This window comes from Gymnoscopelus braueri (assembly GCF_963280865.1).
Source record: "Gymnoscopelus braueri genome assembly, chromosome: 12".
Taxonomy (NCBI): domain Eukaryota; kingdom Metazoa; phylum Chordata; class Actinopteri; order Myctophiformes; family Myctophidae; genus Gymnoscopelus; species Gymnoscopelus braueri.
Window position 1 is genome coordinate 9,338,525 of NC_137614.1, and position 16,484 is coordinate 9,355,008.

The 16,484-nt window shown below is 42.3% G+C and overlaps 1 protein-coding gene across 1 annotated transcript in view; it reads left to right on the forward strand.

Annotated features, from left to right (window-relative positions):
- Positions 1–12,879: 12,879 nt before the first annotated feature.
- Positions 12,880–16,484, forward strand: part of LOC308096367 (voltage-dependent calcium channel subunit alpha-2/delta-3-like) — a gene marked incomplete at both ends in the record, with an annotated part of 311,418 nt that continues 307,813 nt past the window's right edge. The window contains 1 exon segment of the mRNA XM_080443791.1: positions 12,880–13,057. Coding sequence (XP_080299917.1) covers positions 12,880–13,057 — 178 coding nt within the window.

Genomic DNA, 16,484 nt, shown 5'->3' on the forward strand with positions numbered 1-16,484 from the left:
GTCACAATCATACAAAATGCAAAACAGCTGCTGGTAAAAATGACATGTTGTCAATGTTGATGTCTGGTACCTACCCACCTGAATGTCTGAGCATAAAAATGAAATAGGAAAAAAAAAGAGTCTGAAAAGCAGCTACTTAGACCCATGTCTCCTTTCTTGTGTTGCAGTGAGACCAGCGCCTCGTCATATTATGGCACAGAGTGACACCGGCCCTGAAAAGGTAAACCTATTATTGTTTTTGTTTTTAATATGAAATAAATCAATTTATAGGTAATGTAAACGGTGAGGTACTCGCATAAGCCCCCCTAGGGTTTCTTACCTCACCGGCACAACAACTAATACTGTAAACTTTCCCATGGAAAGAGCTATCATGTTATGCTTCTGTTTATATAACTGTTGTGCAAATCAAATGAATCAAATCAAATAAATGAATATTACTTGGATGGTTCAGTCTGAACTGGCGTTATAGTGACCCAGTGGAGCGTGTTTTGGGATTACGATGAGGCAAATTACAAAAGGAGACCATTTCTGTTAGCAAAGCATGTCTTGTGGCTTTTTCTATTATACTTCATGGTCTTGCGTCACCCGTATCGATCCAGACAGATTAGAACCTCGTTGCTCCCAGCGAGACAGAGACTGCCGGTTGACGCAGGTCAGAAGTATGGTGTCATTCAGAACAACAGCATTTCTGTCCGTGCTTAATCCATTAAGACCGGGAACGCATCTGTGTCATTCCAAGATTTCTTTGGGCTATTCAAAAATAGCAGATCTACAAGCTCATAGCGCGTCACCGAGTGCCGCGCTATGAGCTTGTAGATCTGCAATGTTTTGAAACATCTGGGAAATGTGTGCAAATCTTTGAATATATATATATATTTAAAGCGATCATTTTTAACTCCGATCTGTGGTTCTGGGGGGTCCCTGGAACAACATATTTTGAGATGGGGGTCCGCGGCCAAATAAATATAATTTTGAGGGTCCTTGACATGAAAAAGTTGGAGCACCACTGATATAGCAACATACTGTTAGGATTTAGAAAACCTTTTTAGATACGTATTTGGCCTTCGGACCCCCATCTCAATTTTTTTTGTTCCAGGGACCCCCAGAATCACAGATCGGAGTTCAAAATGTTCTCTTTAAAACGTATAAATATACAGTATATATTCAAAGATAACAAAATTTCCAAGATTAAAAAATAAATAGCCACAGAAATCTTAAAATGACACAGATGTGTTACCGGTCTTAATGCAATAAATACACACATGAATACACACGTGAGCACCCCCCACCCCCACCACACACACACACGCATGTACAACACCCCCAATAGCAATTAATCCTATACCACAGATTAGGCACAAGGATTATCTTGATTCCTCCTAAAATAACATGACATTATCTGCCGGTTTTGCGTTACCCATTGCCAGTGACAGCGGGTCACTGATAATAAAGGGCATCCCTTAGCCAATTTGGAGCCTGCAATCTCCTACCAGCTAATTCACTTTCATAAATGGCTCAATGTTCTGATTCGTATCTCTAAAGCACAAGAAATGGCTGCTGCATAATCGCTCTAAATTGCAATTATGCTCACTAATATGCATTCTATTCTGCGGAATCTTTTTTAGTGACAAATTAATCCTTAGTGTCCCTCAAGACAGCCTGAAGCACTCATCTTAAACCTGCATTATACTTTGCCATAGGACAGTGTCCTGTGCCCCAAAAAATAGACAATCTACAAGCTCACAATGTGAGCTCGTAGATCGGCTATTTTTGGCACGTCGGTAACGGACATAAAGATATAAATTAGGCATCGATACACTGTGTTGTCGCCTCCTCTGGCTCCAACTTCCCACAGATTGTCTCCTCTTTTCTTTCTCAAAGTCCTTTACCTGCTTCTTTTGCTGAACTGGCTGTTTCTTTCTTTTCCCTATCGACCGCTTGTCAGAAGCTGCAGGTTGCAGGACCTCAGTGTCTTCCTCTGTCTGTCTCTATGTGTGTGTTGCTGTATTGCCTGTCTTTACCGTTGAGAACAGAGATTCTCAGCCTTTTTAATTTCAAGGACCGCCAGTTTGATACGCATTAGGCCACGGACCCCCATTTGATAGGATTTTAATCTTTATCTCTATTTTTTTCCCCCCTCTGGAACCTCAATCTGCTGTTGATTGCCTCTCACTATCTTACCATCCGATTTCCCCGCTTTATCTCTATCCCCTTTTTCTTAATGCTGTTTCTCAGTGCAGCCTTTTGTGACACAGATGCACGTTCAGTCAAGCAACAAGCCCACTGGATCAGGAAGGCATTTACTGCCTTAATCACTCACTCACTGACACTTGCTAGCAGGAGACTAGAAAGAAGGTTCGCACCAAATTAAGGGTGCAACAGTTAATCAAACTAATATTGATTTAATCGATTATAACAAATAATCGAAGATTGAATGACTTTTATTTTTTTTTATAGCCAAGCTCACAACGTGTTCCGAGCTTGTAGATTCGCTGTGTTCACTATTTCTGCACATTGCTGTTGTGAGACAAAGTACAACAAAGTACATTTTATACTACAAAGTAGTATAAAATCACGCTTGGTTGGTTAATCGATTCATTGGTATCTCATTTTTTAAAATATATATATATTTTTTAAATATTCAGCTTCTCCCCGCCTACAGACAGACAGACAGACAGACAGGACTGAAACGAGAGCTGACCAGTGAAAGAGAGGTTTGAACAATGGGATTCTATGCTACCAGACGGCTGTGATCACGTGGACTGGGAGATGTTTCGGCATGCCTCTGGGATTCTGAATAATATCACCCGAGTTCTCAGACATAGTCAGTAGTGAGTAGTCACTGGTTTTATCAGTAAGTGCATTGAGAGATAAGATGAAAAAGAGATACACTTTATTAATCCCCAGGGGGAAATTCAGGGTGCTGCAGCAACGTTGATGATGTTACAAAAAAAGCTGTTTGAATGTATCCTAACCAGAAACCATTCACTAACGTTCACGCTGCACTACACGCACGTATGTACAGTAATGCAGTGCCATGCCATGTCATTATTCCGACGTCCCGTTGTTCCGACTGGCCTCGTTATAACTAATCCTATCCCTAACCCTAACCCTAACCTCACACTAGTGTTGATTTTGACGGGAAATTTTGATTCAAATGATTCAAATGCCCACTCAAACCTTCAAAAGGACTAAGTGGGTTAAGACACACATAATCAAACAATGGACCTAGGAAGACTTAGATGAACAAATGTGAAATAATAAGGACCTTAAAATTAAATGTTTTAAGGTCCTCATTACTCTAAACCCTAACCCTTGTAGCAGAAATGGAGAATGGTGTCAGTCCCAGCAAAGACGCACTAGAATTGACCAGTAGTCACTGGGAGGTTCAGTTGGGGCAAACGCAGTCCCCACAAACATCATTTACTATTCTGTGCCTATCGGTACATAATTCGGACGGGGCTGAGTAGGCTTCGCAACGTTCGGCACGGCAACTCGCGCGCCTTAGCGCGCTCGGTGGTGCCTCTCGTGGCTCAAGTTCGCTTGAGACTGCGCCCCTCCATCGCGGTTGGGTCCATAACTATATTTGTTTTCCTAAAATCTTTTATTGAGTCCTAATCCTGTACCATTCTTATAATGAGACTATGGATGAATTTTGGTATGCAGTCCAACTAAGGTGGGACTCAGGATGACTGGACGTACCTGCCATGCACAGTCCCCAGTGAACATTCCTCACAAAGCTCACTGGCAATTTTATTTATAGTTTGTAAACATGCCTAAAAACCTAAACTTTGAAGAAAGGGAAAATGGTTAACCCTAATGGGGAATCCTTTCTTAGGAAAGGCGAAACAGCCAAAAAGAACTTAGGGCTAAGATTTAGAATTTAGATTAAAGACTTAGTAAACAGAATGTAAAAGTACAAGGACCTTAAAATTAAAGAGTAACGGGATCCCAAAAAGACTTTCTTTCAAAAACAAGATGGCGAGAGCAAAAATTCCTTGCTCTGCCTTTTTCGGAAAGGATGCCCTTTCTAAAAAAGGCTTAGCACTGAAGTCCAACCCAAACCATTCCCTAACCAGCGAGTACCTCAAACATTTGAAAGGGAGTCTACAAAGATCCTTTTCTCTTTTCTTTCATTGTCTAAAAAAATCTCACAAGAGAAACAGAACAACCCATGCTCACTCCATAGACACAGAGTGAAAATGAGGAAAATAAGCCACACCCATAGATACACTGATTGGACAAAGGAAGAAACAAAGGCCATCCAGCCACACCTCCAAACAAATTGATAGGCTAAAGCAGAAAAAGCCACGCCCACCTCCCAATGCATAAATACAGGAGTAGGAGGACCATTGAATCATTCTCACAAGGAGAATCACAATTGCCTGACGAAGGACAAACAGAGTCCGAAACGTTGCAAAGTATGAATCAACTAGGAGCGCAGAGACACCACGGAATGAGAAACCAGGGGAGACCTGGAACTTGGAACAGACCGAACCATCAACTCCAAGGAAACAACCACAGACCGGGAATGAGAGATGGGGAGACCTGGCACCACGGAGGACGCCACCAGAACCATTGGGACCAAGGAGATCGCTGGAAACAGCAGAACCACTGGCCCCAATGGGATTGGAATCAACAGCGTAGAGTCCACCAGGAGCAGAGACCTGAACACCCTCGCTCCGGTCACAACCACGGAGCAGGAGCCAGAGTGACCAGAAACCAGACAGGTACAGAGGAGCAGAACACACACACACACACACACAGATCCCTTTGAAAGGGACCAATTCCTTAAAACAATTAGATTATTAAACAAATTTATAGTTTGCACACACCACCTCCAGAACATAACCCGTTCTGAAAAGGCACCAGCCAGCATAGCCAAAAAAACACACGAATTAATGACCTTGATTAAACCGGCACAGCCAAGTCAAAACACCACTCTCATGCTGGAGGGAAATGCAAGGAATTGGGAACACACTACAATATTGATTCTTAAAGACCACTACATGACACACTTGACAACAATTAAACAAGAGCTCTCCGACTGCCTAACAGAGGAATGGAAAAACCCTTTTTCCATAGCAACCAAATGGGCAAGAAAAAATTTAGGCAAAAGATTAAAACAAACAGACTTAGATCAGGCCCTGACAGCGATCGCTGAGCTAAGACCAGACACACCCCCACCCTTCATCTCCTCCCATCCAACCTCCCCCCACCCTCGGGTCCCCACCCCTACCCCATCAATCCAAACCACCCCTCCCCCAACCCATCCCCCCCAATCCACAGATCCACCGGAAAGGGACACCAGAAGAATACCCACACCAGGACCCAGCATTCCACCAAGAAACACCATCGTAGTCCAAGCACAGGTAATCCGGGAGATGGGACCCTCAGCACTACACCTGACACAGGAAAACTATCCAGACCTAGCAACATCACAAAGGAAGACCACATCACCAAAGAAACAGAGGAAGAGAAGGAAGCCCAAAGGAACACAGGAGGACCCAAACCAAATCTCCCCAGCACCAAGCCAAACCACGGAGACACAAACCAACCCAGACACCACACCACAAGAAGCCATCCAGGAGGGATCAGAACCACAACAGGAGGACACCAACGAAACAGACGGGAGAGAAGGTCCCCTGACAAAACCACACAGGCACCCAGGGTCCAAATACAAGAAGAATTGGAGACTTAACCCAGAGAAGAAGATTCTGATTTTCGGTGACTCAAACCTGGCAAGGATCCCACCTTTTGCCAGAAGTGACATCCAGATCGAAAGCTTCCCAGGGATGGACTTCCAATCCTGCGTGGACCTACTGAAAGACCACACCATGGAAAACAACAAGGTAGCGCACTGCCTCATTTCAGTAGGTATCAACCACAAACAAAACAAAACAGACCAAACAGGACATAAAAAGATGCTACAAACCCTTCACTGGGCAACTAAAAAATTTCCTTGTGCCAACATACACATAGCTTTGATTAACTACTCAGACAAACTCAGGGTACCAGAACAGAGGAGATTAGACAACCTAAACAGGTCCATCTCACAGGTAAAACACACCCCCAAATTGGAAGACAGGGATTTCAAAACCGAAGGGGACCAAATACACTGGGTACCAGAAACAGCCAAAGCAATGCTAGAGAATTGGATTACTAGTTTAAACTGGAATGCCCTACAAGGCTAATGCAGACGGGGCAAAAATCAAACATAATTAACTTATCACACTATTTCAAACCAGACCAAGCTCAAAGAGACGTTCTGGAGAAAGGATTATCATTTGTTCCCACACTGGACATCTACAAACAACAGACCAAGCGACTGGAAAAAGATGTATCAGATTATCATAGAAGGATAAAGTTAGCCACTCATTTTGGAATGGGACAGAGGGGAGAAATAACACCGTTCCAGACGAGCTCCACCTGGGAACCAACAGACGGCTCCCTCCCAGACAGCCTTAAATTACTACTGAGAGAAGACAGTAAGATATTGAGCAGGATCCCAGGACACTTGAAAGAAACAGACAACATGACAACTCCACAGGTAAGGGCACTTAGACAACTAGCAAAGAATAAAGACATTATAATCAAACCTGCTGACAAAGGATCCTGCATAGTAATAATGGACCGATACCAATACATTTTTGAAGCAGAGAGACAACTTAGTAATAAAAACCATTACAAAGAATTGAGGGAACCAATCTACAAAAACACAGCAATTGAAGCTAAGAGGATTATAAAACAATTGAAAGAGAAGAAATTAATAAGTAGCAAACAAGAGGCCTACCTCTCGGGTCAGGATACACCGCGACCAAGAGTTTTCTATCTATTGCCAAAAATACATAAAGACCCGGCCACATGGACCGTACCCTTTGAAATCCCACCGGGCCGACCAATAGTTTCTGACTGTGGCAGCGAAACCTATCAGACAGCAGAATTTGTTGAATATTTCCTGAAACCTCTCTCAACCCAACATCCGAGCTATGTGAAAGACACTTATGACTTTGTTGAAAAAATCAAGAAAATAACAATGCCACAAACGGCCTTGTTATTCTCAATTGATATTGACAGCCTATACACCAACATTGAGACGGATGCAGGGTTGAAGGCAGTGAAAGAAATTTTCAACAAATATCCGGATAGGGGAAGGCCAGATGCTGAATTATTAGAATTGTTAAGACCTTAATCTGACCAAGAACGATTTTGAATTTAACAATAAGTTTTATTTACAAACAAAGGGGACAGCAATGGGAAAACGGTTTGCTCCTTCGTATGCTAATATTTACATGGCAATGTGGGAGGAAACAGCATTAAAAAAATGTATTCTAAAACCAACCCACTATTTTAGATTCTTGGATGATATTTTTGGGATCTGGGAGCACTCCAAGGAGGAATTTGAAGATTTTATTGAAGTTCTAAACACACATCACCGATCCATCACTATAAAATTTGTAACAGACACAGACAAAATTGATTTTCTGGATGTAACCATTTTCAAAGGACCACTGTTTAACACCAGTGGAAAATTAGATCTCAAAGTCTACTTTAAGGAAACTGACACCCACGCTCTCTTACATAAAACGTCATTCCACCCACCACACTGTTACACAGGGATTGTTAAATCACAGCTACTAAGATTCCACAGAATTTGCACACAAGAACAGGATTTTAAGACAGCCTGCAAGATCTTATTCTGCGCCCTACGAAAAAGAGGGTACACAAGGACCTTCCTACGAAAGGCCCAAGACACCTTTCTGGAAGTAAAGGAAAAATACCAGGGCCCACAGCTGGCTCTGGTAACTACATACTCCTTACAAAGCAAATTGGCTAACACCAGGATAAAAAGGAATTTCCAGAACAGAGGAAACACTCTTTTAAATGGGTGTAAAATCATTTCAGCCTACAGAAAAAATAAGAATCTCAAAGATTATCTAGTCCACAGCACTCTTAAAGGAACGAATGGACCAACTAACAGGAGACCACATTACTTTAAAAGCACCCAAATGGTGACCAACAGACACAACAAAAGGGTGTTTGGCATTAAACAAAAAATACAAGCTAACACTAAAAACTGTATTTACTTAATCACCTGCACCAAATGTAACCTTCAATATGTGGGTGAAACACAAAACACAATCGCCACCAGATTAAACCAGCATAGATATAATATAAATAATGCCAAGAAGACCAATTTAATAATTGTTCAACACTTTATGACACATGGAATAAATTCCCTAAAAGTCTCTGGCCTAGAACATAACCCAAATTGGACACTAGGACAAAGGCAATATAACGAAAGACAATGGATAAACAGATTAGGTACAATTTTTCCAGAGGGACTTAATATGACAAACACTAGAAACACACAAAACAACCCTTCTTAATTCAATCAAACAAACTCACAGAAACACAAAGAGACCACCAGGTACTCAGAGAGAACTAAAAGAACAAGGACCCACTCAGAGGAAGGAGGAGTAACGCCTGACCGGGATACTAGATTAAGGACAAACACAGAAGCATCAACGACCCTATGGGAAGACAAGGGGCTTCTTCCTGACCCATAGCTTAAAACCCAAATAGGTGTGAGGGTACTCAACCCAAATGCCCACTCAAACCTTCAAAAGGACTAAGTGGGTTAAGACACACATAATCAAACAATGGACCTAGGAAGACTTAGATGAACAAATGTGAAATAATAAGGACCTTAAAATTAAATGTTTTAAGGTCCTCATTACTCTAAACCCTAACCCTTGTAGCAGAAATGGAGAATGGTGTCAGTCCCAGCAAAGACGCACTAGAATTGACCAGTAGTCACTGGGAGGTTCAGTTGGGGCAAACGCAGTCCCCACAAACATCATTTACTATTCTGTGCCTATCGGTACATAATTCGGACGGGGCTGAGTAGGCTCAAAGCGAACTTCGCAACGTTCAGCACGGCAACTCGCGCGCCTTAGCGCGCTCGGTGGTGCCTCTCGTGGCTCAAGTTCGCTTGAGACTGCGCCCCTCCATCGCGGTTGGGTCCATAACTATATTTGTTTTCCTAAAATCTTTTATTGAGTCCTAATCCTGTACCATTCTTATAATGAGACTATGGATGAATTTTGGTATGCAGTCCAACTAAGGTGGGACTCAGGATGACTGGACGTACCTGCCATGCACAGTCCCCAGTGAACATTCCTCACAAAGCTCACTGGCAATTTTATTTATAGTTTGTAAACATGCCTAAAAACCTAAACTTTGAAGAAAGGGAAAATGGTTAACCCTAATGGGGAATCCTTTCTTAGGAAAGGCGAAACAGCCAAAAAGAACTTAGGGCTAAGATTTAGAATTTAGATTAAAGACTTAGTAAACAGAATGTACAAGGACCTTAAAATTAAAGAGTAACGGGATCCCAAAAAGACTTTCTTTCAAAAACAAGATGGCGAGAGCAAAAATTCCTTGCTCTGCCTTTTTCGGAAAGGATGCCCTTTCTAAAAAAGGCTTAGCACTGAAGTCCAACCCAAACCATTCCCTAACCTCACACTAGTGTTGATTTTGACGGGAAATTTTTATTCAGTTTTAGTTATAGTCTTTTGAAACAAATTCTGTTTAGTTTTAGTCATATTTTAGTCATCTGAAATGTTTTAGTTTATGTCTAGTTTTAGTTGACTAAATATCATACAATTATAGTTGACAAATCTACAGTTGATTTAGTCGACTAAAATGTATTTTGGCGTTGCCTTGATGGCGTCGTAATGGCTGATTTTACACTTGGATGTATGCTGAAAATAGCAGATCTACAAGCTCACAACACGTCGCGCTGCGACAAGGGACTTCTAGACTGCCCTAGCGCGTCTGATATCCTGTCTAGAGGGGCGGGTTCAAAATTTCCGGAGAGAGAATCCGCCGGATCCCATTGGTTCACCGATCTGTGCTCCCGCCCCCGCGCCCCTCCTCCCTCCCCGCCCCCCCCCCCCCCAATGTGCAGCATTGAGAGCCCTGACGTCACAACATTTGGAGCGACGCCCACTGCACTCTGGTTGGTTGGGGAAATCACCCACTTCCTATTCCAGGAACGTCAACAGGCTGGTCCAGGTTCTTATTTTTGAGCAAAACGCAAGGAAAATAAAAGCCTGGAGATCGAGGCTAAGGGACTTCAGACAGGGAGAACCAGATGCGTAGAGAGCCCCTCTCTGCCTCCCTCTCCAGCGAGCTGAAAATATATTTTTCACCCGTTTCAAGACCAACAGCACCAACCAGTCAGTCAGCACCAACTGTGGAGGCCAGCCCATTAATCATCTCGGAGCCTGACGCGCTGTAAGGCCGCTATGGCATCCCAGACGGTGTCCTCAAAGCATACTACTGTACGTGTGCATACAAAGGCTGACTTGAAAAGACACCTATTCTCTCAGGCTTATGGCAAATAGTTGTTTGTTGTTTTGTTTGGTTTGTTTGTTTGTTGGTTGTTGGTTGTTTTGATGTAAAGCGTCCTTGGGTTCATGAAAGGCGCTATATAAGTTCAAGATATTATTATTATTACGTGCAGAATGCAGTAGCGGGTGGGAGTGTCTGAAGATATTTTCAAACTCTCCCTCTCTCAGGCTGTGGTGGTCCCCGCCGGCTTCAAGATGTCCACCATTTTGCTGGTCAACAATTGCAGATCTGTCAGCCTCACCTCAATTGTCAGTAAATGCTTTGCAGTGTTGATTTCGTCGACTAAAACTATGACGAAAAATGTTCGTCGACTACCTTTTTTCGCTGACGAAAACTAAATAAAAAACAAATAAAAACTATGATGACTAAAACTAAGACTAAATATATTGACAATTTCGTCAACAAATAAAAATTGGACTAAAATGTTGGGCAGGGACTAGTGGAGACGAGATCCAATAGAACTAAAAGACAAGTCATTTTATGTGTGGTTGTGCTCGGGTGTTGCACTCTGAAAATAGCAGATCTACAAGCTCACAACACGTCACGCTGCGACACGTTGTGAGCTTGTAGATCGGCTATTTTCAGCATTCAACCAAGTATAAAATCAGCCATTACGACGCCATAAAGGCACCACCAAAATATGTTATAGTCGACTAAATCAACTGTAGATTTAGGCGACTGAAACTAGACAAAAACTAAAACATTTCAGATGACTAAAATATGACTACAACTAAATGGAATTTTATTCAATGACTAAAGCTAAAATTTGCTGTCAAAATCAACACTGATGCTTTGAGTGGTTTAGTGAGGGCCTAAATTTGTTCCATGCTGCCTGCCAGGCTGGACCCATGGCAATATTCACATCGTCAAAACAGATCCGCCGACGACTCTTCACACTGCCTTCTCTCACCTGAAGGTGAGGAACAGAGCTGTGTACAAAATAATGTTGTCTGTGGATTGCAGCTCAGCATAGCCTCGATCTCCAGGCTTTTATTTTACATTTTTACAAAGCTCAGAGATATAGGCCTGCACCCGACCATTTGCAGCTGGATTTTGGACTTCCTGTCGGACTGCAACCTTACATACTATAAAATACTAGATATTTATATATATATATATATAATATCATATAAATACTAGAGAGTACTGTTCCTGAAGAAACGGTGTGGGATCGCTAAGAATGTTGCTGGTATTGAGTATTGATAGTGTTAGTAGTGTTATAGTAGGGTCATAATACAATGACATCAGTATTATGACGTCACTAGAATGGCATTACCATTCACTAGAATGGCATTATGCATTATGACGTCACTAAATGGCATTTCTCCATTGAAATGACCCAAAAAACGGGGGGAATAATAATAATAATAAATAGTGAAGAAAACATTAGTGTGATCGCTAAAGCGATCCCACAATAAATATGTAAACATATTATACACAAATACATATGCATTTACATATAAACATGCATCTCCAGTGTATTTAACTCTTTCAGTGCCAAGAGTATTTTCATAAAGTACTCCCAAACTGCCAGGTATTTGCGTTTTTTTTTATTTTGTAATTTTGTAATTTTTCATTCAAATAAATGATCTGATTGGGGTTTTAAACCCATAATACAGTTCTACCAGTAGAGAGCAACAAATCGACACATTGATGATCTCGCTGGCTCACTCGCCCCCTCCCAAACAGGCTCACGTGACGTCATATCCGGTCAGAACCGGATGTTGACATTTTCGACAATCGTTGATCGCGCTAAATTACGATGCGATACACGACTACGATGACTGATCGTCACCCAGACCAAAGAGAGTAGACGTGGACCTCTCCGTTCGCTTTTTATACCGTGTGAAAAACCGTGACTTTCCCTATTCTGGCCGAAAATCACCGGAGAAAAACAACGTGACCCGGAAATGAATTTTTTTTTTTACATCCGGCTCCGGGTGAGTCTGAAGGAGTCAGGAAGCGAAAGTGATCATGAAAAATAAACAGAATAACGCGACCACAGTCAAAAGTAAAAACTCGGGATTTCTCGTGCTGGCACTGAGGGTACTCGGGAAAAACTCGGGATATGTCGGGGCGTGGCACTGAGAGAGTTAATAAATATCTCGCGTTCATGGCTCGACACACGGGCTCGTTCATGAAGGTAGTTTGTGACGTAGGACGCAAAAAGGACACTAGTGCGCATGCTCATAACTATGGCTGCTCGAAACGACTCAAGATCGACCCAATAGTTCTACTTCCGGCAGACTTCCGGGTGCTTCAAAACGCCACACTGAGCACTTTCATTGAAATGAATAGCTGGGGCGGGGCAATCTGCCCTCTAGTTATATTATACCTCTATGCCTTCAACACAGGAGCCCCTAAGCGCTGCTGCGTGCTGATTCCTCTCCTCTACTCCCTTTACACGTGACTGTGGCCACACACAAATCCAATATTATCATCAAGTATTCTGACGACGCGATGGTGAGGGGCCTGATCATCAATGACGACGAGTCGGCCTACAGGGACCAGGTCAGATCACTGATACAATGGTTTGAGGAGAACAACCTCGCTCTCAACGTCCACAAGACAAAGAAGTTGACCACGGACTACAGGAGAGCCAAGGAGAGAGCACGGCTCCATCTACAGCACATAGAAGGCATCACAGTGGAGACGCTCGACAAAGCCGAATGCATCACGATGAATTCGAACCCACAACCTACCTTGGCAGGCACTTTACCACTGCGCCACCCGAGGGCCTCGAGCGTTGGTGACTTTAAGTTCCTCGGCATACGCATTGCTGAGGACCTCAAATGGGCCACACACACCACACGTGTTGAAAAAGGCTAAAGCACTACCACGGCCACGGCAAGGCAAGCAGTGGCAAACTAGGAGCAGTTTCCACATGTCAACCATCAGGCTATTGTATAACCGTTGAGCCCTGTCGCCAGGTCGTCACACATTATCACTTAATGTACGTACGACTATGAATACGCTCCACTCCTTTGCACTGCCACTTATGTACACACTTAAATGTTTGATATCTGCTGCTAAGTGATGTCTGCACAAGAGGCCTTGTGTGATGTGATTCTATAACGGCTGCTATTTATATCTGCTGCAAATGTTTTTTTTCCACTGGCACTAGAAGCATATATGGCCTCATTTAATTTATATTTGACCATGCACCTTATATTTAAGATTTTACATATTTTATATTTTATATCTCTATATATAATGACTTCCATTTGTATACAGTATATAATGTGTGCTTGTTTTTTCAATTTATTTCCTACCACTATTGTTTATCATGTTACACTATGCTGCTGCAATGTCTGAGGATTGATTGGTTGAGGTTTTTATTGAAAAAATAATAATAGCATACAATGCATGATAAAATAAAAGTATACACTCTCTAAGGGATAATACCCAATAAAGCCTGAAGGCTTCTTTCTGTTGTGGTCCCTTAGAAGTTGAACAAAATTACATATTACTCTTTATGTACCTGTACAGAAGACGTAACAATAAAGAACCTTGAACATTCTTTCTCTATCTTTTCACTTGAGTCTTGACTCTTTTCTTGAATCTGAAAAATGTTGCAAGCTTGTACAAAAAAAAATATTTCACGCGTTCTTTTACACCTGTAAACTGTGTGAAGTAACAATAAAGTTGAAGTCGGAGTAAGGACATTAGAAAAAAATCTTTCCCTTTATCCAGTCTCACGTGGATATTTTGACCTATGACGGTGCAGATTTAATTTCAGTTACGCAGACAATGGTGCTGCATCGAATCAACAGCAGACGTCTGTTTCTCCACCAGCGCTGATGGAAGATAAAAGTCTAACTGTCTCATTAATTCAATTACGCCGGGTATTTATGGAGCAAGGTGAGCTCCAGGGCCCCCAGAAATGGGGAATTATTTATTGCCTACATGAAGATTCCCAGGCCCTAATGGGTCTTTGCCCGTCACTGTCCATTTGTATCAGACGAGACAGACGTATACAAGCTTTGAGCTGCCTCTCGAGCGCAAATACATAACCAGCCTACACACAGACTAAAAGCCACTTCTTCTGCTAACTGTCAAAGGATCAAATTAAATAACTTGCCACATAATCTAGTTCTGGTGTGCGGTGAGGTTAAACACACAAGGGAGAAATCCACAAAAGCAAGTCATGCATTGCTGAATGAATTCCTTTTGTTGTGCAAGCTACTTTAAAAACCGACCACCTTCTAGTAAAGTGACTGAGTTCCACTAAAAGCTCTCCAAGGGGCTGATTAAGAAAAAAAAGCCTCTGGTGATGAACATGGCCCAAATTTGCATACTGGGCCCTGATTGGTGTCCCACAACTTCGCGAAATCCAATCACAACCGAGTGGGGCCAGACCAAATCTGCCAAGGACAATTTTATTGTATTTTTTTTTGCACTGGCAGATCAGATTTGTCTGTTTTTTTTGGCCATGGTCTGCACTTTGGCAATCATAAAACACTTTTATTGGTCCACAAAAGAGGCTGGCTTTGAACACAGAACTCATAATATGATTTCTGTGATGGAGTATTTACTGTTTAACCACTTGAACCCTGGCTTGGCATAGGTGAACATACACAGAAAGTTCACAAAATCTACGAGCTTATCTGACCCTGTCGATCGGCTACTTTTGGCAAAGAGATGTGGTGTGGGGGGGAAAAAGAGGGGACCTAAACAAACCCTGGAGACTCGGTCAAATAGGGTTTAAGTTATTAACCCATTCAATCCGGGAACGCATCATGTGTCATTTTAGATTTCTTTGGCTATTCGAACATAGCAGATATACAAGCTCATACAAACTATGAGCTTGTAGATCTGCTATTTTTGAAAAATGTTGAAAATTTGTGCAAATCTTTGAATCTATATATTTTTAAAGCGGACATTTATAACTCAAATCCTTGCTTCTGGGGGGGGGGGGGGGGTCCCTGGAACAACATATTTTGAGATGGGGTCCGCGACCAAATACATATCTAGAAATGTTTTCTGAATCCTAACAGTATGTTGATATATCAGTGGTGTGTAATATAAGTGCAGGGCCCTGATCCAGGGAAGTTGACAATGATATCCCTGCACTATAAAGATAGGCCTATATTTCTGTGTTTATTCTTCCATGAACTGGAACTATGAACAGTCATGCATCCCCAAAAAGCTTGTGCTGGAGAGATGGAATTGGAAGGAGACGAGATAGGAGAGCAGTGGAGAAACGAGAGGTGTTGTGGGTGTGTGAAAGAGAGAGCAGAGGAGTGGGTCATTAATCCCTTTTGATGTTCTTTCCTCTGATGTGAGCATGGGCAATTTGCTCCTTTATTCACCAGATAGCACTGCTATCTGTCTGTCTGTCTGTCTGTCTGTCTTCCTGTCTGAATATAAATATTTATCAATATGACCACAATGGAAACAAGCCCTCAGGGCTTTTTTGTTTTATCCTTTTAGAATCGTTGCTTAATCATTCTTGCAAACTGTTAATAAAGTATTCAATCAATCAAAAAACAAGACAGGTTACAGGTTGGCTACCAATATAAAGAAAACGTGTGTGTGTGTGTGTGTGTGTGTGTGTGTGTGTGTGTGTGTGTGTGTGTGTGTGTGTGTGTGTGTGTGTGTGTGTGTGTGTGTGTGTGTGTGTGTGTGTGTGTGTGTGTGTGTGTGTGTGTGTGTGTGTGTGTGTGTGTGTGTGTGTGCGCGCGCGCGTGCGTGTTCAACTATAGAAGCACCTGCCGCAGTAGCATTTTAAATGCGGAAGTCTTGCAATCCCAGATTTGACCACCAGGCGACGGCAGTTTCACTGTTCTACCGCGGTTCTGGGGGCTTGGTTCAGAGTAGGCTATGGGAAGCCATTGGCGACCCCTCATTGGCTGGCTTTTAACCAATAGGGAGAAAGTAACGAGAAAGTGACAACTACAGTCCTTAGTAATAAACAAACTACAGTTTGTTTATTGTTTATTGACAGCTAATTGACAGCTTTGCAGTTTGTTTATTGACAGCTTTGCCAAGCTGTAAAAACATTTAAGTCATTTCTCGTTTTTGTACATTTCCATAAACTCTCCTCCAAGCCACATACCCCTCCC